The 23917-nt window shown below is 43.6% G+C and overlaps 1 protein-coding gene across 1 annotated transcript in view; it reads left to right on the top strand.

Moving 5' to 3' along the window:
* The window catches only part of fras1 (Fraser extracellular matrix complex subunit 1), a 757390-nt gene that overhangs the window by 542214 nt on the left and 191259 nt on the right, over window positions 1-23917 (top strand). Inside the window, exons 32-37 of the mRNA XM_070871094.1 lie at window positions 4393-4515; window positions 5251-5365; window positions 18940-19077; window positions 20145-20177; window positions 21645-21776; window positions 23787-23915. Coding sequence (XP_070727195.1) covers window positions 4393-4515; window positions 5251-5365; window positions 18940-19077; window positions 20145-20177; window positions 21645-21776; window positions 23787-23915 — 670 coding nt within the window. The remainder of the gene's footprint in view (window positions 1-4392; window positions 4516-5250; window positions 5366-18939; window positions 19078-20144; window positions 20178-21644; window positions 21777-23786; window positions 23916-23917) is intronic.

The raw sequence follows: 23917 nt of genomic DNA, 5'->3' as shown, positions 1-23917 counted from the left end.
CCGGGCCACCACACGTGGGATCTGGCTATCGCTTTCATCATTACGATGCCTGGGTGGGTACTGTGGAGGTCACTGATGAAGGTGTCTCTGCCCTTCTCGGGGACCATTACTCGATTGCCCCACAAAAGGCAGTCTGCCTGTATAGACATTTCATCTTTGCGCTGCTGGAACGGCTTTATCTCTTCCTGCATTTCCACTGGGACACTGGACCAGCTCCCATGAAGCACACAGCTTTTGACTAGAGATAATAACGGGTCCTGGCTTGTCCAGGTTTTGATCTGCTGGGCAGTGACGGGTGATTGCTCACTCTCAAATGCTTCCATAACCATGGCTAGATCTGCAGGATGTGCCATTTCCAACCCCGTGGTGGGCAATAGCAGCCTACTGAGAGCATCGGTGCAGTTTTCTGTGCTTGACCTGTGGTGGATGGTGTAGTTGTATGCGGGCAACATGAGCGCCCATCTCTGGATGCGGGCTGATGTGTTGGTATTTATCCCTTTACTCTCGGAATTTAAGTGGCTTATGGTCAGTTTCCAATTCGAATTTTAGCCCAAACAGGTATTGATGCATTTTCTTTACCCCATAGACACATGCTAACACTTCTTTTTCAATCATGCTGTAGGCTCTCTCAGTCTTAGACAGACTCCTGGATGCATAAGCAACCGGTTCCATTCCCGAAATCATTAGCTTGTTGCAATACACACCTGACGCCATATGACGACGCATCACATGCTAATACCAAACGCTTACATGGATCATACAACACAAGCAATTTGTTTGAGCATAACAATTTTCTCGCTTTTACAAAGGCATTTTCTTGGCGTTTGCCCCAAACCCATTCGCCCCCTTTTCGTAGTAAGACATGTAGTGGTTCTAGCAGGGTGCTGAGACCCAGTAAGAAGTTACCAAAGTAGTTCAAGAGTCCCCAGAAATGACCACAGCTCCGTCACGTTCTGTGGCCTCGGTGCGTTTTCGATTGCCTCTGTCTTCGCATTGGTGGGCCAGATGCCGTCCGCCGCAATCCTCCTTCCCACGAACTCCACTTCAAGCGCCAGGAAAATGCACTTCGAGTGTTTTAACCTGAGCCCCACGCGATTGAGTCGACTAAGAACCTCCTCCAGGTTCTGCAGGTGCTCGACTGTGTTCCGACCTGTGACCAAGATATCGTCCTGGAAGATCACGGTGTGCGGGACCGACTTCAGTAAACTTTCCATGTTTCTCTGGAATATCGCCGCCGCTGATCGGATTCCAAACGGGCATCTGTTATAAACAAAAAGACCTTTGTGCGTGTTGATGCAGGTGAGGGTCTTCGATGATTCCTTCAGTTCCTGAGTCATGTGGGCTGAAGTCAGATCCAGCTTCGTGAACGTCTTTCCTCCCGCCAGCGTTGCAAAGAGGTCGCCGGCTTTTGGTATTAGACCTGCGGGGAGAAACGATTGATAGTTACTTTGTAATCGCCACAGATTCTGACGGTGCCATCTCCCTTGAGGACTGGGACAATAGGACTGGCCCACTCGCTGAACTCGATTGGTGAAATGATGCCCTCTCGTTGCAGCCGGTCTAGCTCGATCTCTACCCTTTCTCTCATCATGTACGGTACTGCTCTTCTGATGGTTGGGTCGTGCTCCCGGAATTAGGTGGATCTGCACTTTTGCTCCTTGGAATTTCCCGATGCCTGGTTCGAACAGCGAAGGAAATTTGTTTAAGACCTGGGCACACGAAGTGTCGTCAGCAGGTGATAGCGCTCGGACATCGTCCCAATTCCAGCGTATCTTTCCCATCCAGTTCCTGCTGAGCACGTGGGACCATCGCATGGTACCCCAGAGTGCTAGCTTGTGCACCACTCTATCGTAGGAGACCTTTACGGTTGCACTGCCGATTACAGGAATCAGTTCTTTTGTGTAAGTTCTTAGTTTCGTGCAAACTGGAGTTAAGACTGGCCTTGAGGCCTTGTTGCACGCCAACCTTTCAAAAGTCTTTTTGCCCATGATGGACTGGCTCGCGCCCGTGTCCAGCTCCATTGACACCGGGAGTCCATTTAGTTCAACATTCAGCAATATCGGGGGACAATTCGTGGTGAATGTGTGCACCCCATGTACCTCTGCCTCCTCTATCTGAGGCTCTGGTTCGTAGTGATCCTCCGTGGATCTGTCCTCCTCTGTAATGTGGTGGTTTGCAGGCTTAGCAGTTTGCCTGCACACTCGTTTTAGGTGCCCCATTGTTCCACAGCCCTTGCAAACATATCCTTTGAATTGGCATGAATGGAAACGATGATCACCCCCGCAGCGCCAACAAGGTGTTAATGGCCTTGCATTCATCACCCTTGATGGTGGACTCTGAGACATCTGCGGACGTGTAGCTGCAGGTATGTGTGACCTGCCATGTATGTTACGATTCGAAAACAACATCACTGTGTTGACAGTACTTGTAGCAGCACTTGTGTGCTGAGAGATTTGCTTAGTATTGTCACTGGAGACAATGAACGCCTGGGCTATTGCTATGGCCTTACTCAAGGTTAGGGTCTCTACAATCAAAAGCTTGCGAAGTATGGTTTCGTGGCCAATGCCAAGTATGAAAAAGTCTCTGAGCATGTGCTCCAAATGTCCTTCAAATTTGCAATGTCCTGCAAGGCGTCTTAGCTCGGCGACATAACTCGCCACTTCCTGGCCTTCAGACCTTTTCTAAGGGTAGAACCGATACTTTGCCATCAGAACGGTTTCCTTCGGGTTCAAATGCTCTCGGACCAGTGTGCACAAATCGTCGTACGATTTCTCCATGGGTTTCGCTGGAGTGAGCAGATTCTTCATGAGGCCATACGTTGGTGCCCCACAGACGGTGAGGAGGATTGCTCTACGTTTGGCAGCGCTCCCTTCCCCATCTAGCTCATTGGCCACGAAATATTGGTCGAGTCGCTCCACAAAGGTTTCCCAATCATTTCCCTCCGAAAATTTCTCCAGGATGCCCACTGTTCTTTGCATCTTTGGGTTCACTATCTGTATCTCGTCGCCAGTTGTTGTGTATGGAGAAAGAGACTGAACATTGTGAGCTCAAAGTAGAGTGTGATCTTAGTCTTTTATTGCAGGTCTCCTGAATGCCTCTCTAACCTGAAGCCTTCTTAAATACCTGTGCTCCCAAGGGATTATGGGATCACTTGGGACTCCAGGGGATGAGCCCTCTGGTGGTTGTGTAAGAAGGGTCATTTTTGGCATTACAGATATTGTGATACTGCTTTGTGATAATGGCTAATTTTACAAATTCATACTCCTAGTTAGGGAGCATTGACTGTTAGGAGCACAATTTTGTGACAGTACCCCAACAAGTAATAAGTCATCATTTATCATTAAGAAAGTTTAAACAGCACAAATAACTCAGGATTGAAATATATTGAGCAGTTTCTATAACGGCGATCTGAAATTTCAATTTGCATCCGGGTGGCAAGTTGAAAATGTTTCCCATGAAATCTGATTAATGTGCAAGTTACTGAGTGAATAAAAACTGGCACCATCAAAATATCTGAATTAAATGTATAGAGTTAATACTGAATGCAGGATGAAAATCGCATAATGCCATGTTTACCTCCAAAATAACAGTGAGTATATTTCAAAAGTAAGTTATTCGCTGTGAAGTGTATTGGGTTGTCCTGATGACATAAGAACATAAGAATTGGGAACAGGAGTAGGCCATCTAGCCCTCGAGCCTGCTCCGCCATTCAACAAGATCATGGCTGATCTGGCCGTGGACTCAGCTCCACTTACCCGCCCGCTCCCCATAACCCTTAATTCCGTTATTAGTTAAAAATCTATCTATCTGTGACTTGAATACATTCAATGAGCTAGCCTCAACTGCTTCCTTGGGCAGAGAATTCCACAGATTAGGCATGAAAGGCACTATATAAATACAATTCTTTCTTTGATTACAAGTGTATTAGAATTCTACACCAGGCTCCATTTTTTGCACAGCTACACTCCTTTCTGTGCACTGTGCTGTAAGCTATGCATCGTAGCCACATTCCAGGAATGTAGGCAGCAAGCTCGCTTTACAGGATACCAACAATACCCAATGTGCTGCAAATTGCAACAGCAGCAGAAGAACTGGGAAAGCACAGCAAGGGGCAGCTTACAATGATTTGGAAGATTGAGACCTTGGGCCCTCACCATTGAAGATTACAATCACATTTTTGTACTAATGTTTAACAGTACAGTATTGCAACTTTGTTCACAAAACACAAAGAGTCAATCAAATAGATAGTGATTTTTTTTTGGTTTGAATATGAAACAAATTAGTTCTTTGGAACAACTTTTAAAAATCCTTTTTATGTAAGCATGACAATACCATCTAATAAAGAAGCCAAGGAAATGATTTCTGCCACCCACCAGTTTTTATTTATTGCAGGTTACAAATGATGCCAGGATCTACACTGGAGCTGAAAGCCATATATTTCAAATCGGAATATTACAGAAAAATGAAGGTGCCCCACAGCTAGCTCCAGGAGTTATTGCCCCTCTACAGCTCACAGTAAGAATATCTTAAGTTACCCCCATGTCTGCTGGACTCTTCCAAGTTAAATTTAGTAAATTCTCTGCATGAGGTGCTCAATGAGGAAAGGTGAACAGACCCATTTACTTTTAACTACTTACAATAGAGGGTGGTGTATGTGTGGAACACAATCCATAGGGAGAGAGTGAAGTTCGATTGCATCAGAAAATTCAAGAGAGAGCTGGATGTGGCATCAGGACCTGTTGACTGTGAACATATGGAGGGTAATTTTCAACTTAGTCACCTGGACGGTAACCTGGCAGAGCGGATCACCCACCCTGCTTAAAATCTGCCCAATTCTATACACCGTGGGTGACCTGCTCAGGTTACTGCCCAGGTGGCGAAGTTGAAAATGACCTCTACTGTTTAATAAGTGTTGAAGAACACAGATGGAATACCATGTTGAGGTACAGATGGAATTTTCTTACCTGGGGCATTATGGCATTTCAGCCTTGTGGTAAATAAAGATATAGTTGTTTGACTATTGGTCCATTTTAATCTTTAATTACTGTTCTAAATATAATTCAAATTCAAATGTATTTTGATATTGAATCTATTAGCAGGCCTTTAACGGCAAGCATTATTTATACCTATTTCATTTTTTAGATCCGTGTCACAGAAAAGTAGAAAAAGTCTCACATTTGATGAATAGAATAAGGAGGAAGCATGTTTATTCTGTAAAATACATTTGGATAACGAACATTTTTTTTTTAGGCACTTGAAGATCGAGTTACAGTAATCCAGGCTACACAATTGTCCTTTGTAGACAGAGACACACCGAGCCAGGATCTAATGTACAACATCACTGTTCCACTGCTCCCAGAACATGGCAAGTTTTCATAATACTTATAGTGGGGAAAATATACCCCTGTTCTATATAAATGTATTTAAGATTTTGATACACGTAGCACACGGAGGAAATCTTCCCTGCTGCTTGTTGTATTTGTGATTATTAATTTGTTTGTCAAATGTGATGCTGAATTTAAAAGGAAACAGATGATAAAGTAACATAAAAACATAAGAAATAGGAACAGGAGTAGGCCATTTGGCCCCTCAAGCCTGCTCCGCCATTCAATAAGATCATGGCTGATCTGATCTTGGCCTCAACTCCACTTCCCTGCCTGCTTCCCATAACCCTTCACTCCCTTATCATTCAAAAATCTGCTTATCTCCATCTTAAATATCTTTAATGACCCAGCCTCCACAGCTCTCTGAAGTAGAGAATTCCAAAGATTCGCGACCCTCTGAGAGAAGAAATTCCTCCTCATTTCTGTTTTAAATGGGCGACCCCTTATTTTGAAACTATGCCCCCAAGTTCTAGATTCCCCCATGAGGGGAAACATCCTCTCTGCATTGACCCTGTCAAGCCCTCTCAGAATCTTATATATTTCTCATTCTTCTAAACTCCAGTGAGTATAGGCCCAACCTGCTCAACCATTCTTCACAAGATAACCCCTTCATCTCCGTAATCAACCTCGTGAACCTTCTCTGAACTATCTCCAATGCAAGTATATCCCTCCTTAAATAAGGAGACCAAAACTGTACGCAGTATTCCAGGTATGGTCTCACCAATGCCCTGTACAGTTGTGGCAGGACTTCCCTACTTTTATACTCCATCCCCCTTGTAATAAATACAAACATTCCATTTGCCTTCCTAATTACTTGCTGTACCTGCATGCTAACTTTTTGTGTTACATGTACGAGGACCCCCAGATCCCTCTGCACTGCAGCATTTTGTAATCTCTTTCCATTTAAATAATAATTTGCTTTTTTATTTTTTCTACCAGAGTGGATAACGTCACATTTTCCCATATTATACTCCATCTACCAAATTTTTTCCCATTCACTTAGCCTATCTATATCCCTTTGCAGATTCTTCACATCTTCCTCACAACTTGCTTTCCCACCTATCTTTGTATCATCAGCAAATTTGGCTACATTACACTCGATCCTATCATCCAAGTCATTAATACTTAATACAGTAAATAGTTGAGGCCCCAAGACTGATCCCTGTGGCACCCCACTAGTTACAGTTTGCCAACCTGAAAATGAACCATTTATCCTGACTCTCTATTTTCTGTTAGCTAGCCAATCCTCTATCCATGCTAATATAATACCCCCAACCCCCCGAGCTCTTGTGCAGTAACCTTTTATGTGGCACTTTATTGAATGCCTTCTGGAAATCGAAATACATGATATCTACTGGTTCCCCTTTATCCACCCTGCTCGTTACATCCTCAAAGAACTCCAGCAAATTTGGCAAACGTGATTTCCCTTTTATAAAACCATGCTGACTCTGCTTGACTGTATTATAATTTTCTAAATGTCCCGTTGCTACTTCCTTAATAAGGGACTCCAACAATGACAGATGTTAGTCTACCTGGTCTATAGTTTCCTGCTTTCTGTTTCCCTCCTTTCTTAAATAGAGGCGTTATATTTGCGATTTTCCAATCCCCTGGGACCTCTCCAGAATCCAGGGAATTTTGATAGATTACAACCAATGCATCGACTATCTCTGCAGCCACTTTTTTTAAGACCCTAGGATGTAGGCCATCAGGTCCAGGGGACTTGTCCACCTTTAGTCCCATTAGTTTGCCCAGTACTTTTTATCTAGTGATAGTGATTGTTTTAAGTTCCCCCCTCCCAATAGCCCCGTGATTATCAATTATTGGGATGCTTTTAGTGTCTTCTACTATGAAGACCGATACAAAATATTTGTTCAAAGTCTCTGCCATTTCCCTGTCTCCCATTATTAATTCCCCAGTCTCATCCTCTAAGGGACCAAAGTTTACTTTAGCTACCATCTTCATTTTTATACACCTGTCGAAGCTCTTACTGTCTGTTTTTATATTTCTTGCTAGTTTACTCTCATAAACGATCTTCTCTCTCTCTATTTTATTTTAGTCATCCTTTGCTCATTTCTAAAAATTTCCCAATCCTCTGGCCTTCCACTAATCTTCACAACATTGTAGGCCTTTGTTTTCAATTTGATACTGTCCTTTACTTCCTTAGTTAGCCACAGATGGTTCATCCTGCTCTTAGAGTCTTTCTTTCTCACTGGAATATATCTTTGCTGAGAGTTATGAAATATCTCCTTAAATGATTGCTTATCTACCATCTTACCCTTTAATCTATTTTCCCAGTCCACTTTAGCCAACTCTGCCTTCATACCTTTGTAATTGCCTTTAGTTAAATTCAGGACATTAGTTTGAGACCTAGCTTTCTCACCCTCAAATTGAATTTGTAATTACGCCATGCTACAATCACTCTTCCCAAGAGAATCCTTTCCTATGAGATCATTGGTTTGCCCAACTGTTGCCCAGCGAATGTCCTTCAAACTCTTATGCCTGGTAAAAACAGGCGTATATCCTGCTTTTACCAGCATAAGTGTTTTAAAACATTGAAAAATTAAATATTATTACTTATTTTTATATTAAAAACCCTATCTATGAAGTTAAGTTTATTTTTAACACTATTAAATTTTTTTTTATTAATTTCAAAAAATAAATTTTCCTCAAACATTTAATTTAATGCAATTTCTATTAATTAAAAAAAAGTGGTGACTTTTTTATTTATGCTTGTGTTTTATTTGAGTTTAGGAGTGTTCTCATTGATAGTAATGGGAGCTCGGAGCTCCCATTACTATGAATGAGAATACTACACAGTGATTGGTGGTCCAGGTCCACATGATTGCAGGATACGCATACGATCCTGAAAGACATGTTCCCGTATGCTGGATTGCAAAACTAGGCCTCCAAGCGCATTCCTACGTTCCTCCGGGACCACCAGGTATTTTCGTTCAAAAAAATTTTGGTCGGAGGCATTCGCCCGCATGAAGCCTCCAACCACAATTTTCCCCCCTATAATTTCTAATTTCCTCAAGACAGCTTTTCCTCTCGTTCCACTAAACTGCTCCAACTTTTCCAAAATTTCCCCTCCCTCCTCTTGAATTCCACCCTCAGTGTTATCCTTTACTTACTTCTTATTTCCTGAACTATTATTCCGCTGTCGTTCCCGATTTTCTTACAGTACAGTAACTCAATCCATATCCTCTTCCATTGTCTCTCCTACTAAGTCCAATACCAGCCACAAAACATCTATTTAAACTTTCAGACTCTGCAATCCCCCTCTGTACATCAACCTTATTTAACAATCCTACCATTCTCGCCTTCATTTCTTTGATTATTAGACAATGCCCTTTATAATAGCCCTGTCTGAACTCTGTGATACAGATAAATATACAAATACCACCATCTACACAAGCAGTTGCCCTCCTTTCATTTCTACCTTCTTGTATAGCTGAGGTCTTAAACTAAAAGTCGTTTCTAATTCCTTGCAACTTTAATATTTCTTTTAATTTTTTGGGGTTGACAGAAAAGCAGAAAGAGAGGCCTACTTCGCTTCAGCTTGTCATTTAGGGTGACTTATTTCTCCAATTAAGCAAATTACCGCGGACTACAGTGTTAGGCAAAGTGTTATATGACATGCCTTCCAATAAGGAAACACTATTTTAAAATTGTAGTGCCCCATAGTTGTGTCGAATTTCATTTTTTGGTATGTAGTTATATTTATAGATCCAGAACAGTTGGAAATGTTCTTCCAAACACCATTGACCATCGATATAATAATTTTCACAATGCGATAATGTTTCAGAATCCACAATATTTATATGGCATTGAGTCCCAATTTTCCTGTTAATCAATGAGTGATGAAGACCAGGGATGGAGAGTGTGGGTCAACAGCAAAATCGTCATTATTTTCCAACTGAGTAGCATGAAGGAGAAAAAGTTTTGATACGAAGGCTTTTTCCACACGAACCTGTGTGTCATAAGCAGACATCAACCAAGTGTTTAGAAGCAGTACTGTTACAGTGTAATAAACTTAATAGGGGAATTTTAACCTAATAAAAATGGGTAAGTTGGGGGGGGGGAGGTCTTTGCCTAACCTACCCACTGCGATCAGAGACTCCTCTCCCAGGACTCCGATCCCCACCATGAGATCTGTACCCCTGCTCCTCTGGTTGCCAGCCTTTGCTGATACCTCCTCCCAGCCCGCAATCTCTAATACAGCCCCATGTTCCTCGCGGCCCCCATCCTGTTGCAATTCCCCCTCTGGCCTCTCCCCAACTCGCGATCCCCCCCACCCCCGCTCCTCTGGTCGTTCTCTAGCCCCCGATCCTGCTCCCCAGCCCCCTCGCAATCCTTCCCTCCCTCCTCTGTGCGACCTATGCCGTAAGCCTACCTGCCCGGAGCCAGCCAGACTCTCAATCTGGCTGACGGCGGGTGGGAAACATGGGCTTCCCATTTCAATCAGGCCTTGTCATTTAAATTCGGCAAGGCCTGCAGGAAACGGAGGGTTGTCCGACCACCTCGGAGACCCCCCAACCTGCCTTACCCATTAAAATTCAGCCCAATATGTTGTAAAAGTATGAATCTAATAAACATTCAAATGGAAATATATTCACATCAACCCACAGTTTGCAAATGCTGCAACACAAAACCTTCTGTATTCTCAAACAGCTTAAGTCGTGTTTTGGAAACATCCCCGCACTCGATTAAATGTCCTTTTTTGTTGAAGTGGAATGTCTGGGCCCTGGGTGCCAGTTGCAACATGTAAAAATACTTTAAAAAATTGTAATGATACACAGCACTTACAAGGTGATTGGAAACCTTTGCTGGCTTACAGTCATTTAAAAAAACAGTAATTAAAATACTTTGGGCACAATTATCCCCAGTTATTTGAGCCATTTTTTTGGCGCGTCGCTTTTTTGGCCTGAATTAAAATATCCAAGTTTCCCAAAGATTGTGCGCCAGTGTAACTCAGTAACGATTTTTGTAGGTTAGTTTTTTTTTTGCGTCATAGGGGCGTAACCTGATGTCTGCGCCAGTTTTTCACATTTATGCGAGTTTGGCCAACTTACATTTTTCCTAGGACAGCATATGTGACCACTCCCAAAAAACCTTCTGGGCACTTAAGAAAAACCAGAGCACATTAAAAAATCTGCGCTGAAAGACGCCATTATTTTTATGCGAAGTTTTGGAGGGAGTCAAGGACACATTAAATATGCAGCATGAAGCTTCATTTTTTTCAAACTTAAAATGCACAAAATGGAAGTCTCATGCAATTATTTAATTTTGGATTTTTTTCAAACTGCTACGCCACCACCAAACATCTCCAAACCGAGCTCGAGGGTCGGAGCATCGGCCTGCAGTATCGGTCCCTTGCCTGGACACGGGCTCGGGGCTCGGATTCAAATGAAGCCCAGTGGGGGGGGGGGGCGGGTGGTTGGGGGCGGGGAGGTGGTTGGGGGCGGGGAGAGGGTGTGTGGAAGCCGAGCTGAAGGGATGAGACCCTTACACTATGCAGCAGCATCAAAAGAAGTCCGCGCGCGGGGGGGCATTGGTCGGGCGGTGTTTGCCCGAGCCCCTGTGTCCGTGCGAGGGAGCGATTCTGCTGGCCAACCCTCGAGCCTGGTGAGGAGATGTTCGGTCGGTGGTGAGGTGGTACCTTGAAAGAACTAAAATTATATAATTGCATTTGACTTCATTGCCCCAATTGTCCTCATTTGAATACCTTGCTTCCCATTCTAATCAAGCCTATTGTGCATGTGCAAACCTGGGTGTGCTCCATACTAGGATGTTGACCTTGGGGAGAGAGAGAACACAGAAGCTTGTCCTGCTGTTTTGAACTTCTTGCAAAGGCACAATTTAATCATGGGGGCAATTCTGACGATGCCATGCCTCGTGCAAGCCTTCTGCATGATGGTGCTGCGAAGGAGACGATTGATTCGACGTCATCACATGAGGAACCTCAGAGCATGTAGGATGATGGGCAGGAGGCCTTACCCACGTTGGGTATAGCGAGATAGGCATTCATACCTGGGTGATGCAGATTGTGTGAGAAGGCTGCGTTTCCGCAAAGAAGTTGTAAACGAGATCTATGAGTTAGTAAAAGCAGACCTGCAACCTAGAAGCGTCAGGAGGACTGCTTTGTCAGTTGAAGTGAAGGTTATACAGCTGCACTTTCATTCTATGCATCTGGATCATTCCAGGTGACAACTGTGGATGTGTGTGCGATTTCTTATGCAACACATATTTTGACATGCACAACATGCCCAGAGGAATGACTCCATAAAGTTCCCCATGACTGCCCAGGCAATGCGTGAAAGGGCTGTGGGCTTCTCCAGGATTGCTGGCCTCCCAAAGTTTCAGAGCTGCATTGATTGTACCCACATCACCTTGCGAGCACCTTTGGAGGATTCTGAGATATACAGGAACGGAAAAGACTTCCACTCCGTTAATGTGCAGCTTGTATGTGACGAAATGCGTCGCATCATGTCAGTTGATGCGAGATACCCTGGGAGCACCCATGATGTGTTCATCCTACACAAGAGTGCTATATCTACCATGTTTCAGCAGCAGCCAGAAGGGCAGAGCTGGCTGCTGGGAGACAAAGGGTATGACCTCGCCACCTGGCTCATGATGCCCCTACGCATGACCCGGATGGAAGCTGAGCGGGAATGCAACATGTCGCACATTGCGGAGCGCAGCATCATAGAGAGGACCTTTGGCATCTTGAAATAGCATTTCTGATCCTGGACCATTCCGGAGGCTACTTGCAATACTCCCCTGAGATTGTCGGTCAGTTCACTGTTGTCTGCTGCATGCTTAGCCATCATGAGGCAGCAACAGCTGGTAATAGAAGACCCACCTGAGGTGAGAGAGGCTGATGATAAGGAGGAGAAAGATGCAGATGACGAGGAGAAGGAGGAAGAGGATGAGGAAACCATGCAACTACCTGAACCGAGAACACGATGACGGAGGAGAGCGGGCCGTTCTGCCCCTTTAACGATTGCTCAAGCCATGCGCCAGCAGTTCATCCGTGAATGGTTTGCTGCCTGAAGGCTCAATGGCAGCTATTCCACATGGACCATATTTACTGTTTGAACTTGTTCCGTAATGTTGTGTTGTGTTGTAACAAATAATGGAAATAATTCTTCTTTACTTCAAAAAGTTGTGTTAATAATGGAACAAATAATGGAAATGATTGTTATAATTTAAAATATAATTTATTCAATAGTTTAACAAACACTTGTTTGTACTTAACTTCAATAAAAATATTCTTGTATCAAAATTTAAAGTTATCAGTTAAGATTACTTACAAACTTTGAAGATCACTTAAAAACTTTAAGATCACTTATTAACTTTTAAACTTGTAAATTTACATAAGTTACAAAAAACATTTAATTTGAGAACAGTTACAACAGTAACAATAAGAAGAAGAACAGCAACAACAACAGCAGCAAAGAAAGGCTGCACCCATCTCTCCTCTGCCTTATTCCAAGACCGCCTGCTGCGCTTGGTCTTGTTGACTCCACCCCTGCCGGCAGGAGGTGGCGCAGCTTTTCTCGGGTTGGTACTAAGCTTATTTTTTTGAATGTCTCGGTAATGCGCACTTCTTGATTGGGAGGGGTGGGGGAGCAGGAGGTAACGTGGAAGGCCTGGCTGGTCTGGGGATTGGAGAGGGAGTGGCAGTGGCAGTTGATTCTGTCAATGGGCGCGGGGTCTGGGCGTGTTCCCTTATTGCAGCAGCTATCTCCGACATTCCCTACCTCATGTGCCCTGACAGTGTCTCAACTACCTCCAACATTCCCTCCCTCATGTTCGCCGACAGTGTATCAGCTGCCTGCAACATTCCCTCCCTCATGTTCCGGACAGTGTTCCCATTTCTCGTGAGAAACATAGAAACATAGAAAATAGGTGCAGGAATAGGCCATTTGGCCCTTCGAGCCTGCACCGCCATTCAATGAGTTCATGGCTGAACATGCAACGTGTTGTTACTTCTCCCGACAGTCCCGCTACCTCATCACCCACCCCACTGATGGTGTCCAGGAGCGATTGTGTAAGGTCAATGCTCTTCGCACTCATTACCATCATCTGAACCACATCTGTTAGATCCTGCACCTCAGGAGAGTGCTGTCGAGTTCTCCTTCCCTTCCTCACCCTGGGTGTGGCTCGCTGCATCCCACTGAGACCCGAAGCCTCGGACGGTGGGGCCCTGGGTGTGCCTCGCTGCATCCCACTGGGACCCGCAGCCTCAGACTGTGAGAAACCATGGAATGTCCCAATACGCGTACCACTCAGGAAAGGGCCTGGCACCTCAGTGGATGGCATCTGCATCTCTTCCAGAGTGAGTACAACAGTGCGGGCCTCAAGTTCTGCAAACTATAACAGAATAGACAAATTGTTAGCAGCAGAGGAGGGGGCAGGGTGGCATGAGTAGGCTCACACAGTGCAGGCAGCAGGCTCATTTGAAGGACCACGATAAATGATAGCACATTGCATCAACGGAAACGCAGCCGACGGAAACATCCCCATGAACCGAAGAATGGCTAGCCCGCGCAGTACTTAACATTTAGCAAAGCCAGACTATAGAATTTGCAGGATTTATCCTCTCCCTTGAGTGTGGGCCCTGCTTGTGCAGTGGTGGTTGCTTTTCTCCAGGCAGAACCTATCAAAGCAGCGACCCTCTCTTCCAAGGGTGTCAATGGTGCAGATTTGCTGGGCCTCCTCCTGTTCGAGTTCTTTCCCTTTTGTTGTGGGACACCTTCCTCTGCCAAGATGAAAATGTAACTTTTTAGAGCGAGTGTCTTTCTGCTGGGTGGGACACATACAGATGGTCACATTTACAATTGCAATTCCAATGAATAAATGAAAATATTACTTGCACTAACTACTTGACCAAGGTCCTGCCACTTCTTTTTGCACTGGCCTCCAGACCTCTGGGTGGTCACCATTGCACAGTAATCTTCAGCAAGTTGGTTCCAGCATTTCTTCATTTCTTTTGGTGAAATTTTTGTGTGGTGTCCTCTGCTGGTGTCCAGCTCAAGCCATCCAGCCTCAATTACAGTAACTAGTTCCTCCACTTCATCCTGTGAGAAATTCTTGGTCCTTGAGCCGCAATGCATATTGTATTGCAGCTGTGATTTTTTCCAATGAGAATTAAAGTTCTCACACACATGTGGTTCTTTAAAAATGGCCGAATGCAGATTGGGAGCTGTACTGGTCATGCGCACCGATAGCAGTCACGTCAAAAACTTCCTTTTTTTTCCCCCACGTGTGCAGAAGAATTTTTTTGGTGCAGACATTAGGCTCCAGCCACCATAGCTCAAGGAAAGGCCTCAACGGTGCCAATTTCACAAAATAGAATGGGGAAACTTGCAACTTATTTTTTGGAGTAGTCGGGGCCAAAAAAAATAGTCGTAACACTTGCAATGTGCCAAAAAACGGCATTGCGGAAAATTGAGCCACTTAGATCTAAAAAGGTGCATTAAAAATTAAATATACACATCTGCAAGTTATTACAGTAATTAAGTGATTCAGATCTGTTTGTAAATGCAACAAAATGTAGCCTGAAATTCGATTGCTACCTTGAAATCAAGCCAGCATGTTTGATGTTTGATGTCTTATTTTATGCAAAAACATTGTTTATTCACTTTTGGGCCCATTTTTGTGTTCACATCAGCTTGCAATGGCAATACAGGTTGGTGTCCTTGATGTGTGGGAACTGTTAGGCAAAAGCATTATTGACAGTATCACCATCACTTCAGTTTTACTGAGAAGTCATTTTGCATTTGATTACCCAGGAAATTCTATGGGCATAAACATTCTAAACAAGTAACAAAAACCATAGACACATGTATTACCTTTGGCTACATTTTATTAATTTGTGCTCCCGGCATGGAGCCTCAGGTGCCAAGAGCGGTATCAGAACTGTTTGTCCGACATACTGTGTCGGATGAGGTGCAATTTCATCCAACTAAAAACATTGGGAAGATCAAAGCTGTTGTCCTTTGCTGCCATCACAAACTACATATCCTCACTGCTGACTCCATTCCCTTACTTGGCCATTGTTTTGAGCTCAGTCTGATTGTTTGCAACTTCGGAATTCCATCCCTAAACTCCTCCGCCTATCCGCCTCCCTATCCTCCTTTAAGACTTTCCTTAATACTCACCTTTTTGACCAAGCTTTTGGTAACTCTACCCACTTCCCAATATCTCCTTATTTGGCTAGGCATTTTTTTTACTCTTCTGTGAAGCAGCATTGGATGTTTATCTACATTAAAGATGCTACATAAATGCAAATTGATGCTGTTTTAAAAGAATCTTCTAACTGGTCCTTCATTAGATCACTTGATGTTATCAGAATCAGTCCTGACAAAATAACACACCAATAACGTTAGTTACTAACATGCTGTTTATTTAAAGCCTGTTTCTCTTGTATTCAGGTATTGCATTTTAACAGACATTTAAATAATAGGCATGAGTAAACGAAAGTGTTGAGCAGTCAGTTTAATTGCAGGGATATCACTTAGCTCAGCGCAAACAACTGGATTTGAAGGCAGAGAAAAGCAGTAACCAAATAAAGGAAGATAATGTAAATTCTCTGGCCTGAATTTTGCAGTCAGTGGCGAAAGAACGATGCTCACCGTTCATTTTGCTTACAGCTGCCTTCCTCCTCCTCCTGCGTCTCCTCCTCCTCCTCCTCCTCCTCAGGTGGTACTATTGGCTCAACCTCCAGCGGCTGTCCTCTCACGAATGCCAGGTTGTGCAGCATGCAGCAGACCATGACGATTATAGAGACCCTTTGAGGAGAGTACACCAAGGTGCCACCAGAGCGGTCCAAGCACCGGAACCTCTGTTTGAGGATGCCTATGCACTTCTCAATGATGCACCTGGTGGCACAATGAGCAGCATTGTATGCATGCTCTGGCGCTATCCTGGGGTTTCGCAATGGAATGAGCAGCCACGTGGACAAGGGATATACCTTATCCCCAAGCAGGCAACCGCAATCCTGATTCGGGCCGGTGAAGACAGCGGGCACACTGGTCTGGCGCAGAATGAACGAATCATGGCTGCTGCCCGAGTACCTTGTATCAACTGCCAGGATCCGACGCTGGTGCTCACACACGAGCTGCACGTTCAGAGAGTGGAAGCCTTTGCAGTTCGCAAAGATCTCTGGGTGATGATGTGGCGCCCACAGCCCAACGTGTGTGCAGTCAATGGCACCCTGCACCCTCGGGAAATCTGCCATTCGGGCAAATCCGGCCTGCCGCTCCACCTGTTTGTCCCTTGTCATCGGGAAGGAGATGTACTGGACCCATCTTCTGTACAGTGCATCTGTGACCTACCGGATACACCGATGTGCCGAGAATTGTGAGATGTTGCCAATGTCTGCAGTGGCAGACTGGAAAGACCCTATTGCTTAAAAATTCATGGCAATGGTGACCTTGGTCTCCACAGTGAGGGCGGTCCTGAGCTTGTTTGAGGTTGCAGATCTTCTCACAGGAGAGTACAGAGCTCCCTCAGTACTTCTTTCCGAAATCATAGCCTTCACAGGCATTGCTCATCAGTGAGCAGGAGGAAGGGGAACTGAGGTCTGTAGAACCTTTGAGGGGATGGCTTCCTTCCCCCACGCCTGCGATGGCCACCTCCCCTGGCAGCTGCCTGCTGGCCATCTCCCTGGTCCTCCTCATTCTCGGGCTCCTGTGGAGGCTCTTGCTGGAAAGGCTCCTCTCCCAGTATTTGGAGGAGGGGGGGGTGGGAGGCAGCATTCTTCACCCTCCTCCTGATGCCATCACCTTCCTGGCCACCCTCTCTAGCTGCAGGTCTGCACACGCACGCCCTTCTCTCTGTTGTGCAGCCATGGCTGCTGTCTCCCTGGCCCGTTGCCTCTCTGCATGTCGCAGACGACGATGCCTTCTCCTGCTTGCCGCCCTGCTTCTGACCAGGTGCCATCCTCCCAACACCCCTCCCATCCTCAGGGTGAACCCTGCCAAGCAGGTCTCTGCAGCCCACAATGAGGCCTACAGGCCTCCACTACAGAGTCAGACCTGAAAGTTGTACAAAAGTCTGAAAATCTTTGAGCAGCACTCAGCAGGTTTAATGGAGCCAAAACAATTAATAAAACACTGCACTTTTAATTAAAATGAAAAATTCATAAAACTATTTTCCTACCAAACGGCCCCCATCGTGGCAAAACTCCAGCGGTGTCACGTTCGTGCACTGACTGGGAAACCTCACGGGGGCACTGCCTGAAGAAGTCCTCGCTTTTTGTAGCTGAAAATCACGGGTGTGGCCGTTTTCCAGTAGCCCACCTTCTGATTACCTCACCGTGCCACTAACTCCTTTAGCGTGGCTTCACCCCGCCGATTCCGGAGGAAGTGCGCACCGCTCAAATCCCGCCCCCCCCCCCCCCCCAAGCTGAATACGGACAGCTCGGGGAGGGAAAAAACACCCGACCACGATGGCCGCCCAAACCCCGTGGTAGCCGTCCTTTCAGGGATGGTGAATTTCAGCCCCCTGTTTTCAACCTGTACTGTTATGTCTATCTGCTGCTGCAAACTCTAAACATTGCCCTGACTGTGACCTCCGAGGGAAGTGCTTCCTCATCTCTAAGTAGCCACCAGTTAATGACTCTGCAAACCTGTACCGACTGTTTTTCCAGATGTTGTCATTGGCGGGCGCTAAATGAGGAGCATGCACCGAATTTAGAGATCAGGGCGCAAGTGCGCACGTTGCAACAGGAATACGTCATGATCGAAGTGATCATCAGTAGCCAGGCGCATGCGGTTTGCACCTCCAGTGAGCCTCTAATGAATGTTCCATCGGGGCGCTAAAAGATGCATACCCGGTCGCTAAGCTCTAACACTCGCATTAACGTCCCCTCTGGCCGCTAACTGAGGCTATAGACAACTGGCAATCTAGCCCGCAGAGTCTAAACCGGGAAGTATAAATTAAAATATATAATTCATTGTAAAGTTATGCATAGAAAGCAAAATAAAGTGAGGGAAAGAAAGATGGGATTAAGAGAGAGAGCTAAAAGTTACAGAAAGAACAAGTAAAAATAATGTATATATTTTTTGAAAATCTCCAACAATAATTCACATCTGAAGGAATGAGACTCCACACTCGTAAAATTAAATTATCAGTGCCAGAGAGGTTGTTTGGCAGTAATTTAAAATGATCATGCTGTTAAAAATTCAGTTAGCCTGAGTGCATCTGCCCTAACCTTTTTGTGGCGTGTCTCATGGGTAAGTACCGCAACTTCACGCCCTTCATGTGTTTCAATGCCGAGTCTCTCGGCGAGGTACTGGCGTAGCGAATCTTATTGAGGAGCAGGGCAACTCGGACACAAGTTCCTGATTTCCGTGTTTAACTGCGCATGTGCAGACACCGGAAGTTGCTGTCTGACTTACTCCTCAACAGCGGTGAGCACTGATAGCCTCACTGTTATTCCTAACGAAAAACCAGGCCCATCGTGGATCTGCATAGACAATATGTAGCTTGTAGCCTTTTTGTTTTTGTGTTGCTTTTGTATAAACATTGTGTTGTCTTGCTTCAGGTACTCTTGAACACTCTAGCAGCCCTTTCTTCCCAGTCACATTCTTCACTCAGGCTGACATTGACAGTGGGAAGATTCTGTACCGTCCTCCAGCAGCATCTTTGCACATGCAAGGCTTATTCAAATTTTCTTTCACTGGTAAGAAACATGATGGCGATATATATATATAAATTAATACATTTTTTCGCACAAGCATAGTTATTGCTACTTATTCCCTGAGTGCTATTGGTGACTTTTTCATCCATAAGGTCAGTATTTCACACTTTGTGAGCTAAGGTATAATTTGCACTGTGCAGTAGATGGGTGGTAGGAGCACATTCAGTCTGGCAATTCGGCCAGCGACCAATTGAGTATAAAATAAATGGAGTTTCTTACCTGTGATAGGAAGTTACAGACATTCTTTTCCTGGGTGACAGAATTCACAGTTTACGCATGTTAGTGTTTCTGATTCTGGGCCATTAACGTTAATGAACGAAGTACAAGAACATATAGTCACAGATGAGTTTCCATTATATTGCTCCATGAATCGTGTGATCACTGACATGTTTCTGCTAGTTAGTAATATTAGCAAAAAATAAAATAGGTTTCCCCATTTTATATTCAGGCCAACTTTTTCATTCAGATTAATAATAAGTGGTAAATCGGCTACAAACAGTTGTAATTTTACTGGATGAATTTTGTAGCAGTCAAGGTGAAATATGTCACTGCTAGAGAATAGAACATTTATTTCACCTTCTTCATCTATTATCAATCCTAAGTATTCCATAGGTTAATTACAGCACAACCAGTTGCAGATTAATGCTCCCTCGATTCTGCCTTGCCTCTGAAGAGCCACTATAGTTTGGGGCTTTCCCCACCAGCAATCATTATGGTACTCTGAGTGATTTTGCTGTTGTGACTTAGAACAAGGTTGAGATTGCCCAAATTAATTACAGCTAACAAAAAGAACTTTCATATCATTTTGAGCTCAATCCACAACTGGATCCAAAAGATGAAAAGCCAATGTCTAAGTCACTGAATGATCCAGTCCTCGCAGTTTAAATCCTGGAAGTTATTACTGTGCTGATGCATTTTTATTTATTAACTTTGAACAGTTCAATTTGTTATGGTACTCAGAATTGTGAACTATTGTTTGTACTGTTGTATCGGTGCAAACAGTGGGCATCTCCAAACTATGTAATTTGAGCCTGATTTTATTTTCCTAGGTCTGCCTGAGTCGGTGAACTTCCTTTTCACAGGTATATAGTTCCTGAAGACAAGCTTTCCTCAAACTGATTGGAGTAAATGGGTATCTAACACCCTCAGACAAGTCCTTGGTGGTGGCTTTGAGTCCTACCCAAAACTTTTGAATTTGGTGTAATTGAACCTTAACATTCTTGCACCTGAAAGAAAGCTGTAGCGATGGTTATCAGATACTATGTGCGGCTCCAGACTTTCAGGGAAAGGGTTATCTCCATTACTTGCATGTCTCCCAATACCGCATCCCAAATCTCAGATTTATATTAAATGCTAATTTTCTATGAATATAAATAATAAAATGTCAAATACGTTCATGGCCTATAGAAATGTTAACATAGTGGAATTATCATCTTATAAATAACGATATTAAACCTTTTCAAAAGTTGCATTTACCTGCAAACCAAACAAGCACTGTAATTAACATACCTTTAATCCTCTGTGTATTTATCCATGAGTATTTACTTTACATTGGATGGCATGGGAGTTATTATACAAGCACGCAATCTCCATAGGTTTTCTGTTAACACCTTCTTTGCATGGTTATATAAATCAGGGTTCAAAACAAAACCAATATAACAATGGCTTTACAAAAATCTTGATTTATTTCAGTATTATCTGTTCCCCTGATATTACAATGGTGAATTTGTTTGGACAGTATTTGTATTTTACTGAAAAGAAAATTATTTTTAGGCCTGGCTAATTAAAATGATCACCACAATTCTCTCTTGGATAAACTCAGTATTTTTTTATCCACGGGTGAATTACGCAATTATCAATCATAAAAAAGTTAATTTGACTCTTTTGGGTCCCCTTCTCTCTCTAACCCCGTGCAAAGCACCAGTGCAAGACTAAGAAAAGAGTCATCTTACCTGCTTCCTAGCCAATGCCAGCACTAGTCCATGACTGTTTCCTGGAAGATCTACAAAGGCAACATGGGTTGACTTGTGTGGAGATGTCTCTTGCCTTTTTATGGTGAGGAACCTTACTCGCCCTTTGAAGTCATGAGCTCATTGGGCTCAATTCATGGTGAGAACAACATCCTACCACTCTACTCCCAATATACAGACCCTCTGGGACTTCAAAACTAAATGAGTTCATTTACATTATTAATACTTAATGTACTGTAAACCCTCACCATATCATTCTGATAAACCAGAATCTCTATGAAATGTCACTCTGACACTATTTTTCAATTTGCTCCCAAATAAAGTGTTAGGGAGTCTACTCTTTCACATAAGAGGAACACAAAATATTAAAATACCTATCTGCTTCTGTAGCATGTAGTGTATGTTAACATGGGCATAGTACAGGAGACTGATGTATCGAACTGATACAATTCAGGACATAATAACTGGTCTGTTGTTAATGCCTGAGGCTGATTTGTGGTTCCTAGAATGTTAAAAATGTATTTCAACATCTTTTGGTGATAGCTGCAACCTTACAATGTTTGCTTTGTCCTTGTGCAGTTTCTGATGGTGAACATGCATCCACAGAAATGGAATTTACCATTCATCTGCTCTCTACCAATCAGCAACCTCCTGTTTTTCAAATATCAGAACCCTTCATAGAGGTCAGCCAGGGAGGAAGAACACCAATTGGTAAGACATGTGTCCTAATCAATTGGCTGTTTCAATGTCTATTCACTTTCACAATTTAATGTCCTAAGTATTCAATATCCAAACTCTGGGTCCATTCACATAAAATGTTTGCTTAACTATATATGTAACAATGTTCTACATATATGGGTAGATTTGATTAATTCATACTCCCAGTGCAGCGCTTTGTGTGGTGGGTGCAAATATCAGGAATTTGAGCTAGGAGGTCTGGGGCCCTGCAGGATTTTCGATCCATTAAAATTAGGGAGCCAAAATCCTATGGGGTGCACTGATCTTTGAGCCCAAATTCCTAATATGTCCTTCCAGCATACCAGCAGCACAAATTCATAAAATCTATTCTTTAGAATAACACATAGGCCGGAAGCGGTTTATTTAATCTCATTTCAACCTCAAGCTGTGTTATATGTTAAAAAAAATATTTCAGTTTACATTATCCTTTGCCTACAATTAGTAACTTGGGGAATGGATTTATTGGACAAGTTATTTTTTGCTACCAGCGCCGTTCAGGGCGGAAATCAAGATTGATTTGAATTCAATATTCTTTGGAAGAACTGGTTACAGCAACTGATACTGGATTTAATTTTGCTACATTATAGAGGAAATCACATACTCTGTAAATTATAAATAAGCAGCATCTTTTAAAATCTTTTTATGAATATGAATATAACATGCCAGATTTTGTTTCCATTTTTGCTCTCTTACACTTCAACAACAACAACTTTTATTTATATAGCACCTTTAACGTAGTAAAATGTCCCAAGGCGCTTCACAGCAGTGTTATAAGGCAAAACAAATAAATTTGACACCGAGCCACATAAGAAGAAATTACGGCAGGTGACCAAAAGCTTGGTCAAAGAGGTAGGTTTTAAGGAGCATCATAAAGGAGGAAAGAGAGATAGCGAGGCGGAGAGGTTTAGGGAGGGAGTTCCAGAGCTTAGGGCCCATCCTGCTGAAGGCTAGGAGTTCGACCAGAAGTTAAAAAAACTTCCCAAGTTTCTGCCCCTCATCCGACATTGAGCTGTATTTCAATGTAGGCAAGCTCACAGTGCAGTTTTGTGCAGTAGACCCATGCACATAGGAAACTGCGTTGAGAGTGCTGAAGCTCATTTTGTGTAGAACTCTTACAGTTCGGTGAAAGAGGAGACTTTCATTCCATCAATCTGGGCTGAATTTGAGGCCAGGTCTCAGGTGTGAAAGGCCCAGTTCTCACTCAGTCTCCAACTTCAGTGGATTTTAACCCAAGCTAGAAGTGACTCCTTGTCACCAGGCATGGGATTTACTGAAGAAACTGCTATGGTGAAAAATTCCGATTATGCATTACTGATTCAAAGCTTCAGTGGCTCCTATTCATTTGTTCCCTTGGGTGAAACAGAGATAAAGCAAATTACCTGATACCTGGTCAATTAATTTCTTCCTTGTGACCATTGTTCCAGGCCCTGTAAGTGGGAGGGATCTTGGGTTGATGTTTTGGGTATAATTGGTGAACACAGATATGTGTGTAACATCTCAGTGCTTTGCACAAATATTGGGTGTAAAATTCAGCTTCAGTGGGAGTGCAAAATGTGCGGTAGGGGATCGGCTACCTGTTGTACACGACCCAAAAAGAAAATCAGGCCTGGTGGCTGGGTCACTACCATCCATTCTCTGCCCTTGGCGAAGTTGAACTGCATCCCCATTGATTTACAACTCGAGTTTTCTGTAAAGCAGTTATTTTATCTGTAAATATTATAACTTACAAATATGGCGGAGCAATATTAAAGTGCTTTACTTTCATAAAAGTATTTTCCTCCAGAACAGTAGTATGTAAATAGTTCCCAAGCAAGATGCTTGCCCATTTCTAATTATTCCTCTTGTTTTGGGATGAATGTTGTAGTTAATGAAACCTTAGCAAAGTTCAAAAATAATAAACATCAAAATATGCACAGAAAGTTATTTTCAAGTGATAAGTTAGTGTGATTATGTAACTGAATATCACTTTGTTTCTGTGCTAAGGTTTGAGCCAGCTAGCGGTTCATGATTCGGACACATACCCAGATGACCTTCTGTTTGAGCTGGTGGAACCCCCTCAGTTTGGGGTACTGATTAAATCAGACTACAAACAGGGAGCAGAAATGGTGAAAGGT

Source organism: Pristiophorus japonicus, chromosome 2 (assembly GCF_044704955.1).
Source record: "Pristiophorus japonicus isolate sPriJap1 chromosome 2, sPriJap1.hap1, whole genome shotgun sequence".
Classification (NCBI taxonomy): domain Eukaryota; kingdom Metazoa; phylum Chordata; class Chondrichthyes; family Pristiophoridae; genus Pristiophorus; species Pristiophorus japonicus.
This window is presented reverse-complemented; position numbering and strand designations above follow the sequence as displayed.